Source organism: Hyla sarda, chromosome 6 (genome assembly GCF_029499605.1).
Source record: "Hyla sarda isolate aHylSar1 chromosome 6, aHylSar1.hap1, whole genome shotgun sequence".
Lineage (NCBI taxonomy): Eukaryota > Metazoa > Chordata > Amphibia > Anura > Hylidae > Hyla > Hyla sarda.
Window position 1 is genome coordinate 141,929,757 of NC_079194.1, and position 25,039 is coordinate 141,954,795.

At 46.1% G+C, this 25,039-nt stretch overlaps 1 protein-coding gene across 12 annotated transcripts in view; it reads left to right on the forward strand.

Annotated features, from left to right (window-relative positions):
* The first annotated feature begins 259 nt into the window (after nt 1-259).
* Nucleotides 260-25,039, forward strand: part of LOC130276238 (anillin-like) — a 50,350-nt gene continuing 25,570 nt past the window's right edge. The window contains exons 1-17 of one of the 12 annotated variants that reach the window (XM_056525314.1): nt 260-537; nt 4,532-4,612; nt 4,693-4,905; nt 7,240-7,292; nt 10,130-10,181; nt 10,287-10,441; nt 10,554-10,664; nt 10,830-10,916; nt 11,185-11,296; nt 11,584-11,649; nt 22,329-22,519; nt 22,595-22,686; nt 22,867-23,002; nt 23,085-23,220; nt 23,296-23,469; nt 24,454-24,580; nt 24,685-24,733. In XM_056525314.1, coding sequence (XP_056381289.1) covers nt 4,579-4,612; nt 4,693-4,905; nt 7,240-7,292; nt 10,130-10,181; nt 10,287-10,441; nt 10,554-10,664; nt 10,830-10,916; nt 11,185-11,296; nt 11,584-11,649; nt 22,329-22,519; nt 22,595-22,686; nt 22,867-23,002; nt 23,085-23,220; nt 23,296-23,469; nt 24,454-24,580; nt 24,685-24,733 — 1,788 coding nt within the window. In that variant the 5' untranslated portion in view covers nt 260-537; nt 4,532-4,578. Of the gene's footprint in view, nt 538-588; nt 787-1,071; nt 1,156-2,141; nt 2,197-2,948; nt 2,994-3,389; nt 3,434-3,624; nt 3,643-4,531; nt 4,613-4,692; nt 4,906-7,239; nt 7,293-10,129; nt 10,182-10,286; nt 10,442-10,553; nt 10,665-10,829; nt 10,917-11,184; nt 11,297-11,583; nt 11,650-22,325; nt 22,520-22,594; nt 22,687-22,866; nt 23,003-23,084; nt 23,221-23,295; nt 23,470-24,453; nt 24,581-24,684; nt 24,734-25,039 lie in introns of those variants that run through there. The other 11 variants (XM_056525304.1, XM_056525315.1, XM_056525307.1 and 8 more) reach the window with 11 other exon arrangements.

Here is a 25,039-nt window from a genome sequence, read left to right on the forward strand (position 1 = left end):
ACTATCTGTACATATATATCATATAAAGGGAGGCAGTACTATCTGTACATATATATCACATACAAGGTGGCAGTACTATCTGTACATATATATCATATAAAGGGAGGCAGTGCTATCTGTACATATATATCACATACAAGGTGGCAGTACTATCTGTGCTTATATAATTTAAAGTGGCGCTGGATAACATCAGGGGAGGGTATACTCAGGGGCTTGTGCCCATACACTGCAGGGAGCTCTGAGGTGGTCCTTATAGTTATGGGGCAGCACACACTCCACTGTACACTGTCTCATTCCAGAACAAGGATGGTTCGGGGACACCCCGCCCCGTCATGTCACCTTGACGTCCCTGCACTAGAGGCCAATGTGTCTAAGAGCGGTAGCCATTTTGTGAGTGACTATGGCACCCTCCAGAGAGCGCCGCGCTGCCTCCTTACAGCAGACATTGTGAGGGCGGGGCATCCTCTAGTGTCAAGAATTTCACACCTGGATTAGGCGCCGAGATTGAAAATTGAAGATCGCTTTCCACGGAGACAGGTACGGTAGTGAGGGCGGGGGACCTAGCACACTGTGCCGGTAACGCGTCATCTTCCCGCGGTGTCCGCAGAGGGTCTGTTGTGTGGCAGTTAACGGCCTCGGCCCCCGGGTGGAGACAAACTGTAACCAAACTCTGCCACGTATCTTATAACCCCATGTCATATATGTATGGACCCTGCACAGTACTCCCGCCCTTCATTAACTCTGTATGGACCCTGCACAGTACTCCTTCTCCTCTTCACTCTCCCTGTATGTACCCTGCACAGTACTCCCGCCCTTCATTGACTCTGTATGGACCCTGCACAGTACTCCTTCTCCTCTTCACTCTCCCTGTATGGACCCTGCACAGTACTCCCGCCCTTCATTGACTCTGTATGGACCCTGCACAGTACTCCTGCCCTTCATTGACTCTGTATGGACCCTGCACAGTACTCCTGCCCTTCATTGACTCTGTATGGACCCTGCACAGTACTCCTTCTCCTCTTCACTCTCCCTGTATGGACCCTGCACAGTACTCCTGCCCTTCATTGACTCTGTATGGACCCTGCACAGTACTCCTTCTCCTCTTCACTCTCCCTGTATGGACCCTGCACAGTACTCCCGCCCTTCATTGACTCTGTATGGACCCTGCACAGTACTCCTTCTCCTCTTCACTCTCCCTGTATGTACCCTGCACAGTACTCCCGCCCTTCATTGACTCTGTATGGACCCTGCACAGTACTCCCGCCCTTCATTGACTCTGTATGGACCCTGCACAGTACTCCTTCTCCTCTTCACTCTCCCTGTCTGGACCCTGCACAGTACTCCCGCCCTTCATTGACTCTTTATGGACACTGCACAGTACTCCTCGTCACTCTCCCTGTATGGACCCTGCACAGTACTCCTTCTCGTCACTCCCTGTATAGACCCTGCACAGTACTCCTTCTCGTCACTCTCCCTGTATGGACCCTGCACAGTACTCCTTCTCGTCACTCTCCCTGTATGGACCCTGCACAGTACTCCTTCTCGTCACTCTCCCTGTATCAACCCTGCACAGTACTCCCACTCTTCATTGACTCTGTATGGACCCTGCACAGTACTGCTTCTCTTCACTCTCCCTGTATGGACCCTGCACAGTACTGCTTCTCTTCACTCTCCCTGTATGGACCCTGCACAGTACTGCTTCTCTTCACTCTCCCTGTATGGACCCTGCACAGTACTCCTCCTCTTCACTCTCCCTGTATGGACCCTGCACAGTACTCCTCCTCTTCACTCTCCCTGTCTGGACCCTGCACAGTACTCCCGCCCTTCATTGACTCTTTATGGACACTGCACAGTACTCCTCGTCACTCTCCCTGTATGGACCCTGCACAGTACTCCTTCTCGTCACTCTCCCTGTATCAACCCTGCACAGTACTCCCACTCTTCATTGACTCTGTATGGACCCTGCACAGTACTGCTTCTCTTCACTCTCCCTGTATGGACCCTGCACAGTACTGCTTCTCTTCACTCTCCCTGTATGGACCCTGCACAGTACTCCTCCTCTTCACTCTCCCTGTATGGACCCTGCACAGTACTCCTCCTCTTCACTCTCCCTGTCTGGACCCTGCACAGTACTCCCGCCCTTCATTGACTCTGTATGGACCCTGCACAGTACTCCTTCTCCTCTTCACTCTCCCTGTCTGGACCCTGCACAGTACTCCCGCCCTTCATTGACTCTTTATGGACACTGCACAGTACTCCTTCTCGTCACTCTCCCTGTATGGACCCTGCACAGTACTCCTTCTCGTCACTCTCCCTGTATGGACCCTGCACAGTACTCCTTCTCGTCACTCTCCCTGTATGGACCCTGCACAGTACTCCTTCTCGTCACTCTCCCTGTATGGACCCTGCACAGTACTCCTTCTCGTCACTCTCCCTGTATGGACCCTGCACAGTACTCCTTCTCGTCACTCTCCCTGTATCAACCCTGCACAGTACTCCCACTCTTCATTGACTCTGTATGGACCCTGCACAGTACTGCTTCTCTTCACTCTGCCTGTAAGGACCCTGCACAGTACTGCTTCTCTTCACTCTCCCTGTATGGACCCTGCACAGTACTCCTCCTCTTCACTCTCCCTGTATGGACCCTGCACAGTACTCCTCCTCTTCACTCTCCCTGTCTGGACCCTGCACAGTACTCCCGCCCTTCATTGACTCTTTATGGACACTGCACAGTACTCCTCGTCACTCTCCCTGTATGGACCCTGCACAGTACTCCTTCTCGTCACTCTCCCTGTATGGACCCTGCACAGTACTCCTTCTCGTCACTCTCCCTGTATCAACCCTGCACAGTACTCCCACTCTTCATTGACTCTGTATGGACCCTGCACAGTACTGCTTCTCTTCACTCTCCCTGTATGGACCCTGCACAGTACTCCTCCTCTTCACTCTCCCTGTATGGACCCTGCACAGTACTCCCGCCCTTCATTGACTCTTTATGGACACTGCACAGTACTCCTCGTCACTCTCCCTGTATGGACCCTGCACAGTACTGCTTCTCTTCACTCTCCCTGTATGGACCCTGCACAGTACTCCTTCTCGTCACTCTCCCTGTATCAACCCTGCACAGTACTCCCACTCTTCATTGACTCTGTATGGACCCTGCACAGTACTGCTTCTCTTCACTCTCCCTGTATGGACCCTGCACAGTACTGCTTCTCTTCACTCTCCCTGTATGGACCCTGCACAGTACTGCTTCTCTTCACTCTCCCTGTATGGACCCTGCACAGTACTCCTCCTCTTCACTCTCCCTGTATGGACCCTGCACAGTACTCCTCCTCTTCACTCTCCCTGTATGGACCCTGCACAGTACTCCTCCTCTTCACTCTCCCTGTATGGACTCTGCACAGTACTCCTTCTCCTCTTCACTCTCCCTGTATGGACTCTGCACAGTACTCCTTCTCCTCTTCACTCTGCCTGTATGGACACTGCACAGTACTCCTTCTTCTCTTCACTCTCCCTGTATGGACACTGCACAGTACTCCTTCTCCTCGTCACTCTCCCTGTATGGACACTGCACAGTACTCCTTCTCGTCACTCTCCCTGTATGGACACTGCACAGTATTCCTCCTCTTCACTCTCCCTATAGGAACACTGCACAGTACTCCTTCTCCTCGTCACTCTCCCTGTAGGGACTCTGCACAGTACTCCTTCTCCTCGTCACTCTCCCTGTAGGGACTCTGCACAGTACTCCTTCTCCTCGTCACTCTCCCTGTAGGGACTCTGCACAGTACTCCCGCTCTTCATTGACTGTCTGGACCCTGCACAGTACTTCTTCTCCTCTTCACTCTCTCTGTATGGACACTGCACAGTACTCCTTCTCCTCTTCACTCTCTCTGTATGGACACTGCACAGTACTCCTTCTCCTCTTCACTCTCTCTGTATGGACACTGCACAGTACTCCCGCTCTTCATTGACTCTGTATGGACCCTGTACAGTACTCCTTCTCCTCTTCACTCACCCTGTATGGACCCTGCACAGTACTCCCGCCCTTCATTGACTGGACCCTGCACAGTACTCCTTCTCCTCTTCACTCTGCCTGTATGGACCCTGCACAGTACTCCCGCCCTTCATTGACTGGACCCTGCACAGTACTCCTTCTCCTCTTCACTCTGCCTGTATGGACACTGCACAGTACCTCTTTTCTTTACTCTCCATGTATGGACCCTGCACAGTATTCCTTCTCTTCAGTCCCTGTTGCACAGTACTCCTGCCCTTCATTCTCCCTGTATGGACCTTGCACAGTACTACTTCCCCTTCCCCTTTCCCATGTGCTGGTTGACATTCTCAATATGTAATTCTGCATACATGGACACTGCACAGTACCACTTGTGTGTTCCTGGTGTTCTCTCTTTACACAGTACCACTTATATTTTCTATGCACAGCACAGTACCACTTCTCTTTAATGGCAATGGGTCTCTCCCAGCACCACTTGCTTCTGTGTTGGGACACCTCTCTATTTCTCTCCTGCAGGGTCGTGGTCAGGACATCTGTATTTCGGACCTTTGTGCCAGTAGAGTATGGAGGTGAAGCGTCAGCCCCTGAAGCGACTGTGTGAGTCATCTGGGACATGACATATTGAGGTAGTAGGGCTCAGGATCTGGTGGGACATTATAAGTCTTGTTTCCTCTCAGGTCCAGAATCCAGGAACGAATCCCCAAGAAAGAGACGCCTCACTGCCCCTGAAGATGAGGCTGAGAACAGAGACCCGGGAGCCTTGGAGGAGTCGTCCAAGAGGGGAAGGACTTCTCTGCTGCGCCTTACTGAGCGGGAGGTGAAACCAGACACCCCGGCCATCCTGTCAGTGAGGTCACGTATCCAGATGCTTCAGGAGATGGGCAGGAGAGGTACAAGGCACAACTTCACCTCAACAACATTCAGTGACACTACAGCAGCCCCAGGAGCTCACAATCTATTCTCACAGCCTGAGGCTGACTTATCTGGCCGGATATTCCCACTGTACCACCCTTAGCTGCGAGACCCAAAAGCATAAAACTGCTGAAAATGTTTGTGTGAACTTAGCCTAAAGCTGATTCATCTGTCAGATATTTCCCAATGTACCACCCCCATCATATACAGCCCCAGGAGCTCACAATCTAATCCCCTTCTCACACCTTAAAGGAGGTCTGCAGCCCTAGACACTTATCCCTTATCTGCAGGTTAGGGGAGAAGTGTCTGATCACAGGGGTCTGACCGCTGGGACCCCTTACAATCTCCTGTACCGGACCCCGGCTCTGCCATGGCTCTCCTGTGCAGTAGGCGTATCGGCCCCTCCATGTGAAAAAGTGGCTGGAATTTTATTTAATTTTTTATTTGGCAGTAATTTTTTTTTTTTTCAATAACAGACTAGAAAGCTGCTATATATCACCTACACTCTCCTTCGGAAAGATTATATATATATATATATATATATATATATATATATATATATATATATATATTCATTTACCTATAGATAGCAACAACTACCATAACTATAAACCTACACTTGCTACCAACAAAGGATATACTCCAATACCGTCAAATCCAAAAAGCTTTATTAAATAGCATTATACATGATTATCGAAACAACTCAAAAAGGACAGACACCCCTAACCCATAAAAAAAACAAAAAACATCCACCCCAATAGGCAACAGCATCCCCTGCTGCAATAGACGAATAATTATATAGGCAACATGCATGTAAGACCTTAGATCATCCTTTTTATATATACAATCCCAGGCAATGCTACAATAACATCCGTAACATTATAGTAACATAACTTTTAAAATACATTTACGGATGTTATTGTAGCATTGCCTGGGATTGTATATATAAAAAGGATGATCTAAGGTCTTACATGCATGTTGCCTATATAATTATTCGTCTATTGCGGCAGGGGACGCCTATTGGGGTGCATGTTTATGGGTTAGGGGTGTCTGTCCTTTTTTGAGTGGTTTTGATGATCATGTATAATGCTATTTAATAAAGTTTTTTGGAGTTGACGGTATTGGAGTATATCCTTTTTTGGTAGCAAGTGTAGGTTTATAGAAAGCGGCTATAAACTAAAATATTATTGCAACATTTTAAGAAGTGTGAGCCTGGCCTGAGGCTGGATTCATGAACAGTATTTAATTTTTTTTGCACGAAGTTGTGTTCCCACTCAGTTGTTTAAAGGGGTATTCCAGGAAAAAACTTTTTTATATATATCAACTGGCTCCAGAAAGTTACGGATTTGTAAATGACTTCTATTAAAAAGTCTTAATCCTTTCAGTACTTATGAGCTTCTGAAGTTAAGGTTGTTCTTTTCTGTCTAAGTCCTCTCTGATGACACGTGTCTCGGGAAATGCCCAGTTTAGAAGTAAATCCCCATAGCAAACCTCTTCTAAACTGGGCGTTTCCCGAGACAGGTGTCATCAGAGAGCACTTAGACAGAAAAGAACAACCTTAACTTCTGAAGCTCATAAGTACTGAAAGGATTAAGATTTTTTAATAGAAGTAATTTACAAATCTGTTTAAAGGGGAACTCCGGTGGAAACAAGCAGAAAACAAATGTTTTCAAATCAACTGGTGCCAGAAAGTTAAACAGATTTGTAAATTACTTCTATTAAAAAATCTGAACCCTACCAGTACTTATCAGCTGCTGTATAATGCAGAGACATTTGTGACGTTTTTTCCAGCCTGACAACAGTGCTCTCTGCTGACACCTCTGTCCGTGTCACTGTCCAGATTAGAAGCAAATCCCCATTGAATACCTCTCCAGCTCTGGAGTTCCTGACATGGACAGAGGTGTCAGCAGAGAGCACTGTTGTCAGACTGGAAAAAAATTCACAAATTTCTCTGTAGTGTATCTGTAGTTTAGGCAGCTGATAAGTACTAGAAGGGTTGATATTTTTAAATAGAAGTCATTTACAAATCTGTTTTAATTTTCTGGAGCCAGTTGATTTGAAATTTTTTTTTCCCCAACTGGAGTTCCCCTTTAACTTTCTGGAGCCAGTTGATTTGTAAAAAAAAGTTTTTTCCTGGAATACCCCTTTAAGCCTTAAAACAGACCTTTTATGGCTAAAAGGGGAAAAAAGCCATGCATGAACATATCCTTACGGGGATTAATGTCAGTTTATTCCCAGTGTCCCACCCTATCATCCACAGTCTCTGGAGCATGCTTTTTATTTTATTTTATATTTTTTTGTCCTCTAAACAGATGATGCTCAGCCTGTCAGAGAAGATTCTTTATCCTGGACAGAGTGTGAGAAGGTGGGTGCCTGCTGCTATACCCTTGCTCTGTGCCGTTAGGATGTGTGGCACCGTGGGAAGGCTTTGTTCTGTCAGGTCTTGTTTGCTTCTTTCCTTTTTCAGTATAAGGAATGTGGTGATCTCCTTGCAAATCTTGGGGTTTCTACTTGACCAATTAAATTCTCTTTCTCCCTATTTAGAGAAATGTTGTCTGTCAGGTATAAAGCCACTCTAGTCTGAATCTCCGCCAGGAATATCTCCGGGTGGAGATTCCGTAGTGTGAATGAGCCCTTACCTTCCTCGCTCCCGTGCAGCTGCCAGTATAATTGAGCACAACTTCCTACTGTCTAACAACTCTAGGTTGGGGGCGTGATGTCACATGCCCATTCAGCCAATCAGCTGCTGAGGTGGAACATTGCTGCTTAGCACCATCCAAAGATACACTGCTTAAAAAAACTAAGGAGAGCACTTAAAGGGGTATTCCAGGTAAAAACTTTTTTTTATATATCAACTGGCTCCGGAAAGTTAAACAGATTTGTAAATTATTTCGATTAAAAAATCCTTCCAATTGTTAGTCTGAAGTTTTCTGTCTAACTGCTCAATGATAATGTCACGCCCCGGGAGCTGTGCATCATGGGAGAATATCCCCATAGGAACTGCACAGCTCCCGGGACGTGAGTCATCAGAAAGCAGTTAGACAGAAAACAGCAACTCAACTTCAGAAGCTAATAACTATTGGAATACCCCTTTAAACAACACAATATAACTCCAAGTCAATCACACGTCTGTGAAATCACACTGTCCACACAGGAAGCAACACTGATTGACAATCAATTTCACATGCTGCTGTGCAAATGGAACAGACAGCAGGTGGAAATTATAGGCAATTAGCAAGACACCCCCCAATAAAGGAGTGGTTCTGCAGGTGGTGACCACAGACCACTTCTCAGTTCCTATGATTCCTGGCTGATGTTTTGGGAACAAAAAGGAACACAATAGCGCCCCTGGTGAAGTACGTTAGGCACAGGTAGGGAGATGCGACCACACCCGCAACTAATTGGTCAGCACTCCAGAGCTGTACTCACTACTCTGCTGCATTCTGTCCTGATGAAGGGCCCGTTTCGGGTCTGAAACGCGTCGATCTATGCTTGGAATAAATGTTATCTTTTATGGAAATTGACTATCTCGAGGGATCTGGCGCTTGGAATAAGTTCCGTTTTTGTTTCTTCTGCTGCCTGGCTGTTTTGGTCACTTTTGAATGATGCCTTTGCTTTCACTCTAGTGGTACCATGAGACAGTCTACAGCCCACACAAGTGGCTCAGGTAGTGCAGCTCATCCAGGATGGCACATCAATGCGAGCTGGGGCAAGAAGGTTTGCTGTGTCTGTCAGCGTAGTGTCCAGAGCATGGAGGCGCTACCAGGAGACAGGCCAGTACATCAGGAGATGTGGAGGAGGCCGTAGGAGGGCAACAACCCAGCAGCAGGACCGCTACCTCCACCTGTGTGCAAGGAGGAGCACTGCCAGAGCCCTGCAAAATGACCTCCAGCAGGCCACAAATGTGCATGTGTCTACTCCAACGGTCAGAAACAGACTTCATGAGGGTGGTATGAGGGCCCGATATCCACAGGTGGGGGTTGTGCTTACAGCCCAACAATGTGCAGGACGTTTGGCATTTGCCAGAGAAGACCAAGATTGGCAAATTCGCCACTAGCGTCCTGTGCTCTTCCCAGATGAAAGCAGGTTCACACTGAGCACATGTGACAGACGTGACAGAGTCTGGAGGCACATCCTCCAGCATGACCGTTTTGGCGGTGGGTCAGTAATAGTGTGTGGTGGCATTTCTTTAGGGGGGCCGCACAGCCCCCCATGTGCTTGCCAGAGGTAGCCCGACTGCCATTAGGTACCAAGATGAGATCCTCAGACCCCTTGTGAGACCATATGCTGGTGCAGTTGGCCCTGGGTTCCTCCTAATGCAATGCAATGCAATACAATGCTAGACCTCATGTGGCTGGAGTGTGTCAGCAGTTCCTGTACGTGGAAGGCATTGATGCTATGGACTGGCCCATCTGGGACATCATGTCTCCCTCCATCCACCAACGCCCTGTTGCACCACAGACTGTCCAGGAGTTGGCAGATGCTTTAGTCCAGGTCTGGGAGGACATCCCTCAGGAGACCATCTGCCACCTCATCAGGAGCATGCCCAGGCATTGTAGGGAGATCATACGGGCACGTGGAGGCCACACACACTACTGAGCCTCAATTTGACATTACATCAAAATTGGATCAGCCTGTAGTTTGGTTTTCCACTTTGATTTTGAGTGTGACTCCATATCCAGACCTCCATGGGTTGATAAATTTGATTTCCATTGATAATTTTTGTGTGATATTGTTCATTCATTTAGTGTTCCCTTTATTTTTTGAGTAGTGTAATATATTCTGTCATTATCAATTTGGTTAGCCTGACATGTCTAATGTGTTGAACATTGTCTTTTGGCCTAGTGTGCCCTAGGAGGGTGTAATAGGGCAGAGCCGCAGATAATTCAGGTGGGACACAGTTGTACTGTTAGGCTGGGATCCCACTTTTTTTAACTTAAGTCAGAAGTGTATTAAACAAAAAAATTTGGAAATATAAAGGAAGGACTTATTCATTCTCCTGGCTTTGACTGCAGTTTTTTTTTTGTACAGTACCACTGTAAAGTGGAATCTTAGTGTTAATGTCAAATCAAAGCTATTTCAATGGCAGAATTGCCTATGGGATCTGTTGGGTTGCTCTGCGTGGCACAGTGTGTCACAGGTTGGGTGGTTGGTGTGGCTCTGTTTCTTGTGTGCGGTGAACCTACCACTGTCTCTCTACAGGACATCTCTGGACTGGGAGGTACAGCAAGAGAAGATGCAGAAACCCTTGAAGGTATAGTGCAGTACTGCGATATTGCTGCAGTTGACAGTGATGCACATACATTGGAATTGTAGTTACATTGCATTTATTGCTGTCTTTGTTTTTTTTTTTCTGTAGGATGTAAGGATATGGATGCTGCAGAGAACTCTGAATGTAAATGGGTTATGGAAGAACATCCCCTGCCAGTGGCTCATAGCACCTTAACCGCTCGCCGCCCTTTGCACTCAGAGGATGAGCCTCCAAGTACAGAGACTGCCAGCCGCCTTCGTAAGGTAAGTGCATGTAACTGCTTATAACTTGAGGTAGGGCTGCAGCATAGATCAGTAAGCAACAGCTAATATTGGGCCTGATACATTGCTCATACAGTTTTTCTGTTGCCTCCAGGAGCGCCAGGAAGAGCTGGCGATGGTTTGTGCAGTGCTGGACCGCGGTAATCCATGGAGAGCAGCATCCATGAGGCAGCCACAGAAGAGGGCTCTTGAACATGCCAGTCAGGTAAGTCAAGGTGTCACTGTGGATGGTGTGTGGTAAAAGTACACCTCTTGTATGGAGTGGACATGAGGTGTCAGGTGGTGAGGTGATGGTTGCACTAGTGGATTTTTGGTCACTTGAGGTGAAATGCATCTCATTTCATTGACCTTACCCCTCGCTGGTCTCCAGGACCTCAGCAGAGGGAAAAGAAGGCGGCGAGTGAAAGCCGGACGTGGGCGTGTGAAAATGGGTCCCATGTTGGATTCAGACTCAAGTGTAAGTGACAGCAGCTACTTTTGTGTCATAAACTCCAGGTGACAAATCCCCCCCCCCCCCCTTTCCATTAAGGGACAACTGTATTGTGGAATGACAGGCTATGTCTATGGAGATCAATATATCCAACATGTTGTAGTCTTTCCATTAGTTATCATTTGTCTGATGAAGTAACTTGTCCTGTGTATGACTGAAAGTAGCGATGAGCAGTGACATGCTTCTGTTGTCTGCAGAAGGATGCAGCCGCTAACAGCCTTTCATACCTGTGTAGGGATCAGAGAGTGTGGAGCAGTCTCTAGAAGGAAGTGATGGATCCCTAGATATATCAGATGAACGATGCGTGTCTTCTCTTGAAGTTCGGCTTAGAAGATCCTGTGATTCTGGTATTTTTTAGTTTGTTCTTTTATTTAGAGGTGGCTTATTTTCACTTGGTATAATATACAGCTACCACAGACCATGTAAGAGGGGCACATAAGTGATATAAATGTTGTCCTACTTTTACATCTAAGTTGCCTATGTTCAACATATACGTTGGCATACTGGCTGAATAGTACGAAGATCTGATGTACAACATGGTATTACCTCACCCAATGTATTCAGTTCAGTGGACGAAAAGGCTTGAATTGATCATTGGCACGCCTGGCATATGTTTGATTTTTGTTTATTACAGATTCTCTTGCACCAGAGGACCCTCAATCTTCCATGTGTGAGGCAGAAGACATGAGGCCTTCAAAAGGTATGCTCTAATGTGCTATAGGGGTACAGGGGCTGTAGTTGCAGCTTCTTATAGGTCACTGTGTCAGTATTCAATGACTCTATCTACATTATTGGCACCCTTGCTTATTCTCTGTCGGGGACCAAAAATAACTATGTACCAACTTTGTATTATTATAATATTTTTATAGCACTCTTTTCTGCTCTTCCATTTTACTCATTCAGTCTCTTGACTGTTTGCAGGGTAAATGTATTTTATTACATTTTTTGCCCAATAGCAGATTTGATCTCTCTAATGAATTTCGTTTTTTTGGCATTGGAACTTGCAGTCCTTTTTGGATCCTTTAATTTTATGGATCATCTGCCATGGTTCGCTCTAGGCAAGTGGTACTTTTCCTCATGGGTGTCTTGTAGTACAATGGTCTGCACCTTCACAGAACCCTGTTTTGGTTTAAACTGTAGAAAGTTTTCCAAGAGGAATCTGACACCTGTTGCGATCTGTCTGTTAATGCAGGTACTGCAGCTCCCAGCATGGAGTAGAGTGTACTCCATGTTGGGAGCAGTAGTACCTGCAGTTGAGGAAAGATCACAGTGGGTGTCACTCCTGACACCCGCTGTGATCCTCCTGCATAATGTATAGATGCGGGCAGCTGGGGGGGCGCTCTTCTATGGGCCCCTGCACTTACGTGTGTATATATACACCTATTCATATTTCCCACAGAGAGTTGTGATTGGCTGGAACCATCTGGCCAATCACAGCTCTCTGCGAAAAACATGAATAGGTGTGTGTGTGTGTATATATATATATATATATATATATATATATATCAGTGCCAGCCGCCCGCATCTATACATTATACAGGAGGATCGCAACGGGTGTCAGTGGGGCGATCTGTCAATTAGTACAGGTACTACTACTCCAATCATAGAACAATGTGTTCCATGATGGGAGTAGTAGTACTACCTAAAAAAAATAAAAAGTTAAAAACACACACTTCATTCAACACATTATTAAAATACATTATTAATAAAAAGTTTAACAAAATTTAATTATAACAAATATAATATTTTTACATTTAAATTGCCCCTTTCTGGGGGGGCGTGGCCTGTATGGGGAGCTGAGCGGTCATGTGTCCGCCGAGCTCCTGCCTCAATTACCCTGATAAAAAAAAAAACTAACCCGAAGAGACAAGTACCTGACGGAGTGTCCAGGCTCCGGAGAACCTTCTGCAGCGGTGTGAGTGGAGACAGAGACTGGAGGGGCAGTCAGCCTCTGGGTGAGGATGGAGAGGAAGCTCCACTGCGGTGCGGTGCCTTGAGGTGTCCCAAGCTTGCTGGAGTTCCGGGTGACTGCCTGGCTGCTGTGTCTGGGGGTTCGCCATTGCTGGCCTTCGTGGGTGGGGCTTAGACTGTGGCTGGGTCTCCAGGGCAACTCCCGCTGTACTGGTGCTGCTGGGACTGTCTGGCTACAGCACTGAAGATAAGCCCTCTCCAGGAGAGTACGGGAGGACAGTGGCACCTTCCCTGAGAGTTGGTGGAGCTCTGAGTAGCTGCAGTGGACTTGAGTGTGATCTTGTGGTATCTGCAGTGCTTGTGGAGCCCCAGGGCTCCCTTGGGTGAAGTCACCATTGGACTGTGTTCTCTGCTTAGTTCTGTCACTCACCTACAGCGGAAGCTCTGTTACTACGGATCGTTATACTATCTTACCCGAGGAAGTCTGCCTTGAGTGCCTTGTGTGGTGTTCCTCTCTCCTGGCGCCTTACTCTGCTCAAACTAGCCCTGCTAAGTGACTGTGTGCTACTATGGGTGGCTCGAGAGGCTAATCCAAATGTACTGAGTCAGGGGTTGGAGTGGCTCGCCCTTCATCGGATGATGATGTCTCTTCAGATGATGGACATCTGGAGGCTAGCGGACGCTCCCAGTGAGATTCTGTGGCTCAGACACCTCTTTCTACCAAAGTTGCGGACACTGCTGCTAAAACGCTGAGTCAGTTTTCCAGGTCTGAGGATCCTTCAGGTAGCGCTATGTCTGGTCAGTCCAGGTCCTTAGCCGCACATCCTTCTGATACGTCACCCCTTCCTTCTCCTGAGTGGCTGCAGTATGATGGGACCACCATGGATCTCCGCTTTACAGAAATATTCTACTAGAACCTCTTGTTATACCTCAATGATCTCTAAAGTGGATGAGCTTAGACAGGAGTTTGTCATTCTGTGTCACGAGACTCAAAAGCTGAGGGAACGCATCACTGAGGTGGAAAACAGAGTTTCTACAGTGGAAGACACTATCTTCCCTATCCCTCAACAAATTGCTGACCTCCAGAGGCAGTTTTGGGGCATGGTGGACAGAGCTGCCTACTTTGAAAATCGCCTCCGGCGCAACAATCTTAGGCTGTTGGGCCTTCCTGAAAGGGCGGAAGGTGCCGATCTGGGGACATTCCTTGAATCCTGGCTGAAATAGATTTTGCCTGCAGATACCTTCTCTCCTTTTTTCTCGGTGGAGCGGGCCCATTGGGTTCTGCCAGGCCCCCTGTTCCTGGGGGGGCCCCCTAGACCATTCCTGGCAGTGAGGATGAAGGGCGAGGTGCTCTTCGGTGGCAGCATAGTCTCCTTCTACCCGGACTTCTCTGTGGAATTAAGAAAACAATGTACCCAATTTACGGATGTCCCAGCCAAGCTTCACTCCAAATTATATCGCTATGCTATGCTGTACCCGGCTCGTCTGAGGATGGTGGATGAATGCACTACTAAATTCTTCACCTCCCCTGCTGAAGCGATGCAATGGGCAGAGGCTGCCCCCCCCCCTGTTGGACTGCCTGCTTCCCTTTTAGTTAGCTAGTGGTGTAGGATTGGAGTACTAGTGGGCTAGTAAGAGTACTAGTAAGAGTTCCCTAGGTTCTTCCTGGTTAGAGATTGTTGCCCTTAGTTTACTGGGCGGGCGGCGGTGGTTGTAAGTAGCTCCTGCATCTTGTTTGGGGTACAGGTCTGTTAATGTTAGACGGGTTTGTTTCGGGAATGTTATCCAGTTCTTATTTGTTTTTGCTGTTCTATGGTGTGGCTTCTTGGTTGTCTGTCTGTGTTGTCGGGTTGTATGTGATATGCCTGGGAGCTCCTCTAGTTGAATGGTTTATATATGGCATGTTGGGCCCTGTTTGTGCTTCTCACTGGCTCAATGATGGGGTCCCTTAAAAAACTCAATTGGAACGTCCGAGGCCTGAATTCCAAATTTAAGAGAGCGCTGTCCCTGGATTATGTTAAGAGACACTCCCCACATATCATTTGTTTGCAGGAAACTCGCCTCACGGGGAAAAAGGTTTTGGCCCTTAACCTTTCGCAACCCACACCCTCTTATCCTTCTTACTCGTCCCTGGCTAGAGGGGTCTCAGTTCTGGTATCTAAATCCTTGCCTTTTGGTAGTTTCCCAGGTTTCCTGTGACCACTTTGGTAGGTATGTGATCCTGCATTGTATTCCTTCTGTTTCACATTGTTCTCTTGGTATGTGCCTCCTCCTTTTCATGTTGCCTTCTTGAATTTGATTACGGATAAACTGACTTCTTTCCCTACTGACCCTGTTCTTTTTATAGGAGACTTCAATGTTGTTCCAGACTCCCGGCTTGATCGCACCAGTGCTGCTGACCCTGGATCATCTGCTTTGGTTTCTTGGCATTTAGGGCTGGGCCTTATCGACCTCTGGAGATGGAAGTATCCAGATGAGGCGGTTTTCTCCTTTTATTCCTCGGTGCACAAGTCCTTTTCTCGAATTGACCTTGCCTTTGCTTCAGCTGACCTATTGCCAGTGGTGAGGGAAGTGAGTTACACTAGCAGAGGGATCTCAGATCATTCTGCTTTACTTTTTACATTATCCCTGGGTCCCCGTCCCTCCTTCCGCTTGTGGAGAATGCATTCTGGATGGCTTCAGGTGGAGTAAGTTTAATCTGCCTTACAGATCGCACACTCTGATTACTGGGCCCATTACGCCTCCCATCCGGATGTTATGATCCAGTGGGATGGTTATAAAGCGACTGTTCGGGGAGCATTTGTGGCAGGGGTAGCAGGTAGGAGGGCGGAATTAGGTGCCGGGAACGGGCGTTACAATCCATAATGGGAGTCCTTGAGGCAGCGTGGTTGGGGATCCTACTCTGGAAGCAGAGAGGAAGTGGGCTCAAGCTCTGATGTCTCTCTTAATTATACAGAAGAATAGGGTTCAGTTAAAGATGGCATATGAATTTGGTAAACAGTTAGCTTACCTGTCTAGGGAGAGTCGTCCTGTAGCGTCCATTCCATGTATATGTACTCATGATGGGACCCTTAGCTCTGACCCAATGGTTATTAATGAGATATTTCACTCCTTTTATAGTTCCCTGTACTCCTCCTCCTCTGGGGTGCCCATGCCAATACTGTCCTACTTGAGGGAACTCCCCCTTACCCCATTGACCTCGCTTCAATCTTCTCCCTCGCTCAAGGGGGTCATTTCTTCAGTAGTTCACCCTGGTCAGACTGGGTTTCTGCCTGGGAGGGCTAAAGATATCAATGTCAAGAGGCCACAGCTTAACACCTCTGCATCGGAGGAGGACATCTACCCTGGTTATGTAGTTAGCCTTGATATCTGCAAGGCCTTTGATTCGGTAGAATGGCACTATATTTGGTGCCTGATGCGTGTCCTTTGCTTCTGGACCTGTTTTTAGAGCATTGGTCGGTTTGCTGTATGTTGCACTTAGGGCCTGAGTACGCACCAATTTGGAAATTTCAGGCTCCTTCCCGCTGAGCAGTTTGCCTTGGCTGTGCTGTGCGTGCCTCTGACGCTATTAAGGTTATCCTTAGAGGGTCCCTGTCTGAAAAGATATCCCTGTATGCTGATGACACCTTGGTCTATTTAGCAGATGTTGAGGGCTCCCTAGGTACTCTGTTTGGTCTTTTGGATAGGTTTGGGGACGTCTCGTATCTAAGATTAAATTGGGCTAAATCGTCTATGTCCTTGTCCCGGAGAGGGGTTTTACCTTCTACCTTGCCTAATGGTTTACAGGCTGTGTTCCGCTTCAGGTATTTAGGTGTGAAGGTGTCTCCTAGCACTTCTGAGTTTGTGGCCATTAATTTGGACCCTCTTCTGGATAATATGCTCACACGCTTGCAGGCGTGGGATTCCTTACCTTTTATACCTAGCGGGTAGGGTTAATATCTTTAAAATGATCTTCCTACCGAATTTACTGTATCTTTCGTTTGTCACCTACTATCCCTCCTAGTTTTTTTTTGTTAAACTTAACAGGGCTCTGAGATCCTTCTATTGGCAGTATAAACCTCCGAGACTCGGGACAGGCACTGCTCCAGGCGCCAAAACAGCGCGGGGGTGGGGTGGGGGGGGGGGCTGGAGACTTGCCGCTCCTAATATGCATAACTATTTTCTAGCTTCACAGCTAGTGTACGCAGCCTGGTGGATTGATCAGGACCTCTTTAATACCTTCACAGCTCTGGTGGGGGCTCTCCTGGGTTCATATGAGAGACTGACTAATACATTGTACAGGTATGTTCCATGTTCATCCTTGCCGGCTCCTATTAAGACGGTGGCTGCAGTCTGGTGGTTTCTGGGCACTTCCCTCAGCCGGTGGTGTCTCATAGAGCACCCCTGTGGGGTAATCCTCATTTGGAACACCTGCAGGAGTTGGAGGCGGACGGTTTTTGGAGTTCACAGGGAATTAAATTTGCTATGCACCTGTTTGGAGATGATTGTGTCTTTCCTTCATTTGATGCCCACTTCAGGTATCTTCAGTTGCAACATGCAGTTTCTGCACAGTTTGGCTCACTGGAAGTTACCCCTGTGTTTAATGAATTGGAGTTGCTTCTGGGAACCGCCAACCTGGCTAAGCCTCTCACTCAGAGTTATGCTTTAATACAATCAGAGGGTCCAGGCCCGTTTGCTCGTGCACAGTTGAAGTGGGTTGAGGCCGGTTTGGCCGATATTATCGGCCGATATTCACGATTTTGGATCGGTATAGGCAATTACCTCGATCCCTAGTGGTTAGTGCCCGAGATGCTCATTCAATCTAGGTTTGTTCTTCAGTTGTATTATACTCCCTTATATTATTATAAATTTTTATATACATATTGTTTGCTTAACCATTTACAGTTATCACCATAATTACACAAGGGCCCTGTGTATTATTGGTATCACTGTATAGCTTTTTATTATATTAGAATAAATCAATTAATTATTATATATACACCTGTGTCCTCAAATCCTTGACCTTGAGCCCCAATAATCTTTCTGCTTAATAATCTATTATTGGTACACCGTGGGTAGAGGTGTACAGTTTGGGCAGCCCAGGTCTATTTTGGTTGTAGTAAGAACAAGAGCCACTCCACTTCTTTCTTTTACATGTATTATACTCCCGTTAGACTGTATAACATGGGAGTCTCGGGGTCGGATGTTTGTTTTAGGGAGTGAGAGAGGCACTTTTTTGCATGCGGTGTAGACTTGTTCTTGTGTTGTGCCCTTTTGGAGAGAGGTGATGCACTTTTTGTGAGACCATCTGGAATTTCCCTTTGTTCTGACGCCAGAAGTATGTTTGTTAGTTCTTAATGGTGATGGGCTCTTATAGGCGCATATTGATCCGTTTTCTCCTGTTTTGTGCACGCAAAGTCATAGTAATGGCCTGGAAGGACGTGTCCTCCTCTCCTCTGTCCGGGTGGATTGCCTTAGTGAATAAATATGTTCCCCTCTACCATGCTTTGTATGTAAGTTGAAAATGCCCCCCCCAAAATTTACAAAGTTTGGGTGCCGTGGATTATGCTGGATGTTTCTACTGATCCTCCGGTTCGTGGGACCTCTCAGTCTTAGGGTGGTTAAGTGGCTAAATGGGGGGGCTCCCAGGATATGTTCTGGTGTGGGTGTGAATTGTTATGGCTGTCTGTTGTTAGTGTTGGTGTTCTCTGTGGGGGATACCCCTCACTTTCCTACCTATTGAGATCTGTGATTTATAGAATATGTTCTACTCCTATTGATTCTATACCCTGTCTTATGGACCGATGGTCAATTTGGTGTGGGTGGGGAGGGTCCTCTCAGGACAGTTTGTTTTCATTGAAAATTAATAAAAATATATTTTAAAAAAAGGCCCCTTTCTAAATTTTTATGGTCTGCTACATTTTTAGTTCCCTGCGCACCCACATAAATTGGTCCCTGTTTAAAAATGTATAAAAATTGTTATAAAAAAGAAATTTCCTAAAAATAAAAAAAAATTTTCAATCATTACTGTATCTCTTTAATTTTTATGGTACCCTACAATGTTTTATTAAAAAAAGGTATCTCCATCACTTTTTTGGTCCAAAAAAGAATAAAAACCGCTTGCCAAAATGCCAAAGTTAAAACCCACATGTCGTTTTTCTTGGCATTTTTTTTACTCCCATAGACTTCTATGGGAGAAAAACGCCATAGACTCAACATGCTGCAACTTCTCAAAACCGCCAAGGAGCTGAAAAACGCCAAATAAAAGTGAAAAAAACGCCAAACTGAAAAATGCATAGTGGAAAAAAGGATTTAGCGATTTCTCATTGATTTACAGCTAACAGCTAGCCACAGCGTTTTTTTTCAATTGAAAAACGCCATCGGGCCAAGTGGAAACTTAGCCTAATGGAGGCAACAAACAAAGACCTGACCATAACATCTGAATGCATCATAGTAGTGTCCTGGCATTTTTTTTCTGTATCAAATAGTTTATTCAGGGCCAAGCTTTCAGTAATGGCTTATTACACTGCTCAAAAAAATAACAGGAACACTTAAACAACACAATGTAACTCCAAGTCAATCACACTTCTGTGAAATCACACTGTCCACTCAGGAAGCAACACGGACTATCAATTTCACATGCTGTTGTGCAAATGGAACAGACAACAGGTGGAAATTATAGGCAATTAGCAAGACAGCCCCAATAATGGAGTGGTTCTTCAAATGGTGACCACAGGCCACTTCTCAATTCATGATTCCTGGCTGATGTTTTGGTCACTTTTGAATGCTGGCGGTGCTTTCACTCTAGTGGTAGCATGAGACGGAGTCTACAACCCACACAAGTTGCTCAGGTAGTGCAGCTCATCCAGGATGGCACATCAATGTGAGCTGTGGCAAAAAGGTTTGCTGTGTCTGTCAGCGTAGTGTCCAGAGCAGGGAGGTGCTACCAGGAGACAGGCCAGTACATCAGGAAATGTGGAGGAGGCCGTAGGAGGGCAACAGCAGGACTGCTACCTCTGCCTTTGTGCAAGGAGGAGCACTGCCAGAGCTCTGCAAAATGACCTCCAGCAGGCTACAAATGTGCATGTATCCACTCAAATGGCCATAAACAGACTCCATGAGGGGGGTATCAGGGCCTGACATTCACAGGTGTGTGTGTGTGTGTGTGTGTGTGTGTGTGTGTGTGTGTGTGTGGGGGGGGGGGTTGTGTTTATAGCCCAACACTGTGCAGGACATTTGGCATTTGCCAGAGAACACCAAGATTGGCAAATTTGCCACTGGTGCCCTTTGACAGATGTGACGAAGTCTGGAGATGCCGTGGAGAATGTTTTTCCTGCAACATCCTCCAGCATGACCGGTTTGGCGGTGGGTCAGTAATGGTATGGGGTGGCATTTCTTTGGGGGGGCTGCACAGCCCTCCATGTGCTTGCCAGAGGTAGCCTGACTGCTATTAGGTACCGAGATGAGATCCTCAGACCCCATGCTGGTGCGGTTGGCCCTGGGTTCCTCCTAATGCAAGACAATGCTAGGCCTCAAGAGGCTGGAGTGTGTCAGCAGTTCCTGCAAGAGGAAGGCATTGATGCTATGGACTGGCCCGCCCATTCCCCAGATCTGAATCCGATTGAGCACATCTGGGACATCTATTGACCAAAGCCATGTTGCACCACAGACTGTCCAGGAGTTGGCGGATGCTTGAGTCCAGGTCTGGGAGGACATCCCTCAGGAGACCACCTCACCGCCACCTCATCAGGAGCATGCCCAGGCTTTGTAGGGAGGTCATACGGACACGTGGAGCCTCATTTTGACTTGTTTTAAGGACATTACATTAAAGTTGGATGAGCCTGTAGTGTGGTTTTCCACTTTTGATTTTGAGTGTGACTCCATATCCAGACCCCCATGGGTTGATAAATTTGATTTCCATTGATATTTTTTGTGTGATTTTGTTGTCAGCTCATTCAACTATGTAAAGACAAAAGTGTTTTCATATGGGAAGTTTATTCATTCAGATCTAGGATGTGTTATATTAGTGTTCCCCTTATTTTTTTGAGCAGTGTAAATAAAAAGAGATTAAAAAAGTCTGATCTACGCCAAATTGGTCTTAAGAAAAACTACATATCACAGTGCTAAAAATTTACCCCAACACAGGTACATAGGTGTATTTTTTTTTATCATAAAACATTTGAGTCTATAGATGAGAAAAAAAAGTTATGGGTCTAAGAGTTAATAGAAGGTGAGGAGGAAAAAACAAAACTGCAAAAGTGAGAATTGGCACTATCCTTAAATTTGGTTTGCTTGGCCAAAGAAAAAAACAAAACAAAAAAAAAACGCAATATAAACATACAAATATGCTACAGAGATATAATATACATGGTTTTAATGATTGTATATACCATATTTTTCGCCCTATAGGACGCACCGGCGTATAAAACGCACCCAATTTATAGATGCAAAATCTAAAAAAAATAAAGATTTTGAACCCAATAGTGGTCTTCAACCTGCGGACCTCCAGATGTTGCAAAACTACAACTCCCAGCATGCCCGGACATCCGTTGGCTGTCCAGGCATGCTGGGAGTTGTAGTTTTGCAACATCTGGAGGTCCGCAGATTGAAGACCACTGCATAGGAGGTAATACTCACGTGTCCCTGCCGCTCCTTACCCGTCACCACTGCCCTGGATGTCGCTCCATCGCTGTCGCCTTGTCCTCGTCGCTCCGGAACGTCTCTGCTGCCGGCCGGGTATCCTCGCTCTCCGTCGCCGCCATCACGTCGTTACGCACGCGACGACGTGATGACGAAGGAGAGCGCCGGCCATACAGGGGATCCCTGAACGGAGAAGACACCGAGGAGGCAGGTAAGGTCCCTCCCGGTTTCCTGTAAGCACTAACCTGGTTATTGAGTCGGGCTGTTCGAGACCGCCGCGGTGAAATCGCGGCGGTCCCGGACAGCTGGACTGAACAGCCGGGTTAGCGTCACTTTCCCTTCAGACGCAGCGGTCAGGTTTGATCGCCACGTCGGAAGGGTTAATACAGGGCATCAGCGCGATCGGTGATGTCCTGTATTAGCCGCGGGTCCCAGCAGTTGATGGCCGCAGGGACCACCGCGATAGGGGTGTATTCGCCGTATAAGATGCACCGACTTTTTCCCCCCCAGTTTTGGGGAACAAAAAGTGCTTCTTATACGGCGAAAAATACGGTACATGCTGCTATGATACTGGCTTGATAAGTGGTGGATAAATTTGTTTTCCATTGATAATTTTTGTGTGATTTTGTTGTCAGCACATTCAACTATGTAAAGACAAAAGTGTTTCATATGGGAAGTTTATTCATTCAGATCTAGGATGTGTTATATTAGTGTTCCCCTTATTTTTTTTGAGTTGTGTGCTTTGTGTACTGAAAATTCTGCAGAGGTTTTGGCCAATAAGAGATGGCACTGAATAGTATGCACCACTTAAGTGATGCTATATTGTCTATTTACGTCTTGTGACAGAAGGAATCAATGAGGGAGACAGCCGAAGATTAACATTGAACAGCTCTGAGTTGATTGACAGAATATTTGAGGGTGTCCTGGATGTAAGTGAGGCTGCTGAAGAGTCAGACGAGGTGGATGTGGAACTTCCTCCTGTGTCCATGCTCTCGCCACTTACCAAATCCTTGGATTTTCAGTCTGCAATCAGCCCTCTTGTAAGTAGTGTTTTCTGTAGCTTCTTCCTTCCAGACACCCCCATGTTTCTTATTCATTCTTTATTATTCTTGCAGAGTTCTGTTGTATCTAGTCTACCAGAGCTGCTTGAGGAGTCCCCCAAAATTCCAAAGACCTCAGCCAATGAAGAGAACAATCTTCCTTATAGGTAGCAATGGTTTATAATGTGATGTGGTTTGGCACTTCCTTAGGTTCAGTAAAATGGGGGCATTTCAAAAGTTTCTCAACCACGACAGGAAATATAAAAAAAAAAAATTATCGGAGTATTATTTAGGATTTGTTTCCCCTCTGTCCTGTAATACACAAGTTTGACCAACTCTTATTGCAGCGTTGACACTTACCGAACTCTTCGGAAGAATATTCATGAAGAGCCCACTGCTCAGTTAAGTGTGGCTGCCCGAAACTACCAACCAAAGAGGCAGAATGTGGAACATGTGCATGTGGATCTGAAGGAGAAGATTAAGGTGGGAGAGTTTGCCAGAATTGTTGCTGTCATGTGCCATCCAGTGACTGATTAGGCCTTGACACGTGTGTTTTTTGTGACAGCTCCTGAGTAAGGAAGTGTCCTCTCTCCAGCGCATCATTGAGCAGTCATGCTGTGCATTGAGCTACTGTGTGGATGCTGAGCATGGGAAGGGCACTCGGCAGGAGGCTGAAGCTGAGCGGTTGCTGCTGGTCTCCTGTGAGTGAACATTCCAGTTGATGTACAGTGAGTGGGTAAAATAGTAATGCAAATTGATGACTTTCTTCTGGTTAGGTGAGAAAAAAGCTGCTTTGCTAAAAGAACTGGAACGACTCCGAGAAGGGCGGTCAGAGGACCCATCATCCAGTCCTGTCGGTGAGCTGAGGGCTTGTCTTGGTTCTGTCACCATATCTGACATCCGGCTACCTCTCAAAGTGGATTATGTGTGCTCCACCTTTTTGGAAAAAGGTACTTCTCTATGCTACTAGTTGTAGTAAATTTGAGTAGCCGTATTATTCCAGTGATGCAGATGCAAATTTTATGATTTGTATCTACTAGTTGTAGAAAGGGATGGGGCGTGACTGAATGATACCAGTAACTTGCATGCAGTGCGAGTGCCGTTGAAACTTGAGTGTCTTTTTAATCTGTTCGGCAGTGTCTACCTACGCTTTATGCAGTTTAGACATTCAGAGATTAGCTTGTGACTGGTTCACCCACCTTTATGTAATTTACTCGATTTATAAAACATGGCTGGAACACTTTTGTCTGACACTTGTCTCAAAGCCATCCCTCATAGATTGTAAGTTCTTGCAAGCAGGGCTCTCACTCTATATGTTTAAAGATTTAGGGGGATATTTATCAAAACCATAGCAACCAATCAGATTGCTTCTTTCATTATTCACAGGCCTTTTCAAAAATAGAAGCGATCTGATTGGTTGCTATGGGAAACTCAGCAGCTTTTCCCCAGGGCAGGTTTTGATAAATCTTCCCCCTTAATATTATGTCTGATACTTGTCTTTATTTGTATCCCCATAATTGTAAAGTGCTGTGGAAATGGTTTGCTCTATATTAAATAATACAATAAATTATTGCACAGAAGGTAGAATAACAGACAGATTATCTTTAAGGGGTTAAAGGTGTTATCCAGGATTGAAAAAACGGCTGCTTTTTAAAAAAAATGTTTTTATTTTTTTTGTTAAACAGCACCTCTCTTGTCCACAGTTTGAGTTGTAACACACAACCTGAGGACAGGTGTGGAACTGTTTTTGCAAGAAAGTAGCCATATTTTTTAAATCTGGGACAACCCCTTTTAAAAGTTACCTTTTCTTTTTTATTTCCTCTTATAGTTTTCACCCCAAAAATACATCTTCTGGTTTTTAACAATATGAATAATGTGATGTGTTCCTATCCATAGTCTCTGCTCTCTATATAATTTTTTTTCCCTCCCCTTAGGGCCTGTAGGACATTACTTTCTTATCGTGATCCGTTATGGAGCCTATAATGTAGTGGCTACACCTTTGGCTAATGCTTCTGATGCCCAAACAGGAGACACCATAATATTCCCTACGACAGTTACACTGTAAGTGTTGTCATATAATCTGCTCAGAATTTTTCTTATGGTATCATTTGAGGGCTGGACACTCTGCTTAGATTACATGATAACATTCCATCATCTCTCCACAGGAACAACACCTCCTCAGACTTCAAAATTGAGATTGAGGTCTACAGTCTGGTGAGTAGTGAGCAGCAGGGGGCGCCATAGGTAAACCTTAGCAATCTCATAGCCAGTGCATTATAGTGGCCAAGCAAATGTAACCTTTGGAGTCCCACAAATGACTGGACCTGCTCTATAGCTTTATCATTGAATTTAAGAAACTTTGCAAATAGTTTAACCACAGTGGAAAATCAGATAATTACTCTCTCCTCTATGTGAGGTCGATGTCTTAGCCCTTGGAGAGAACTTGACAAATGTATATATTGAAACTCAACCAATAAGACATAGATACTTAAAATATAACTTTTACTTAATTAATGTAAA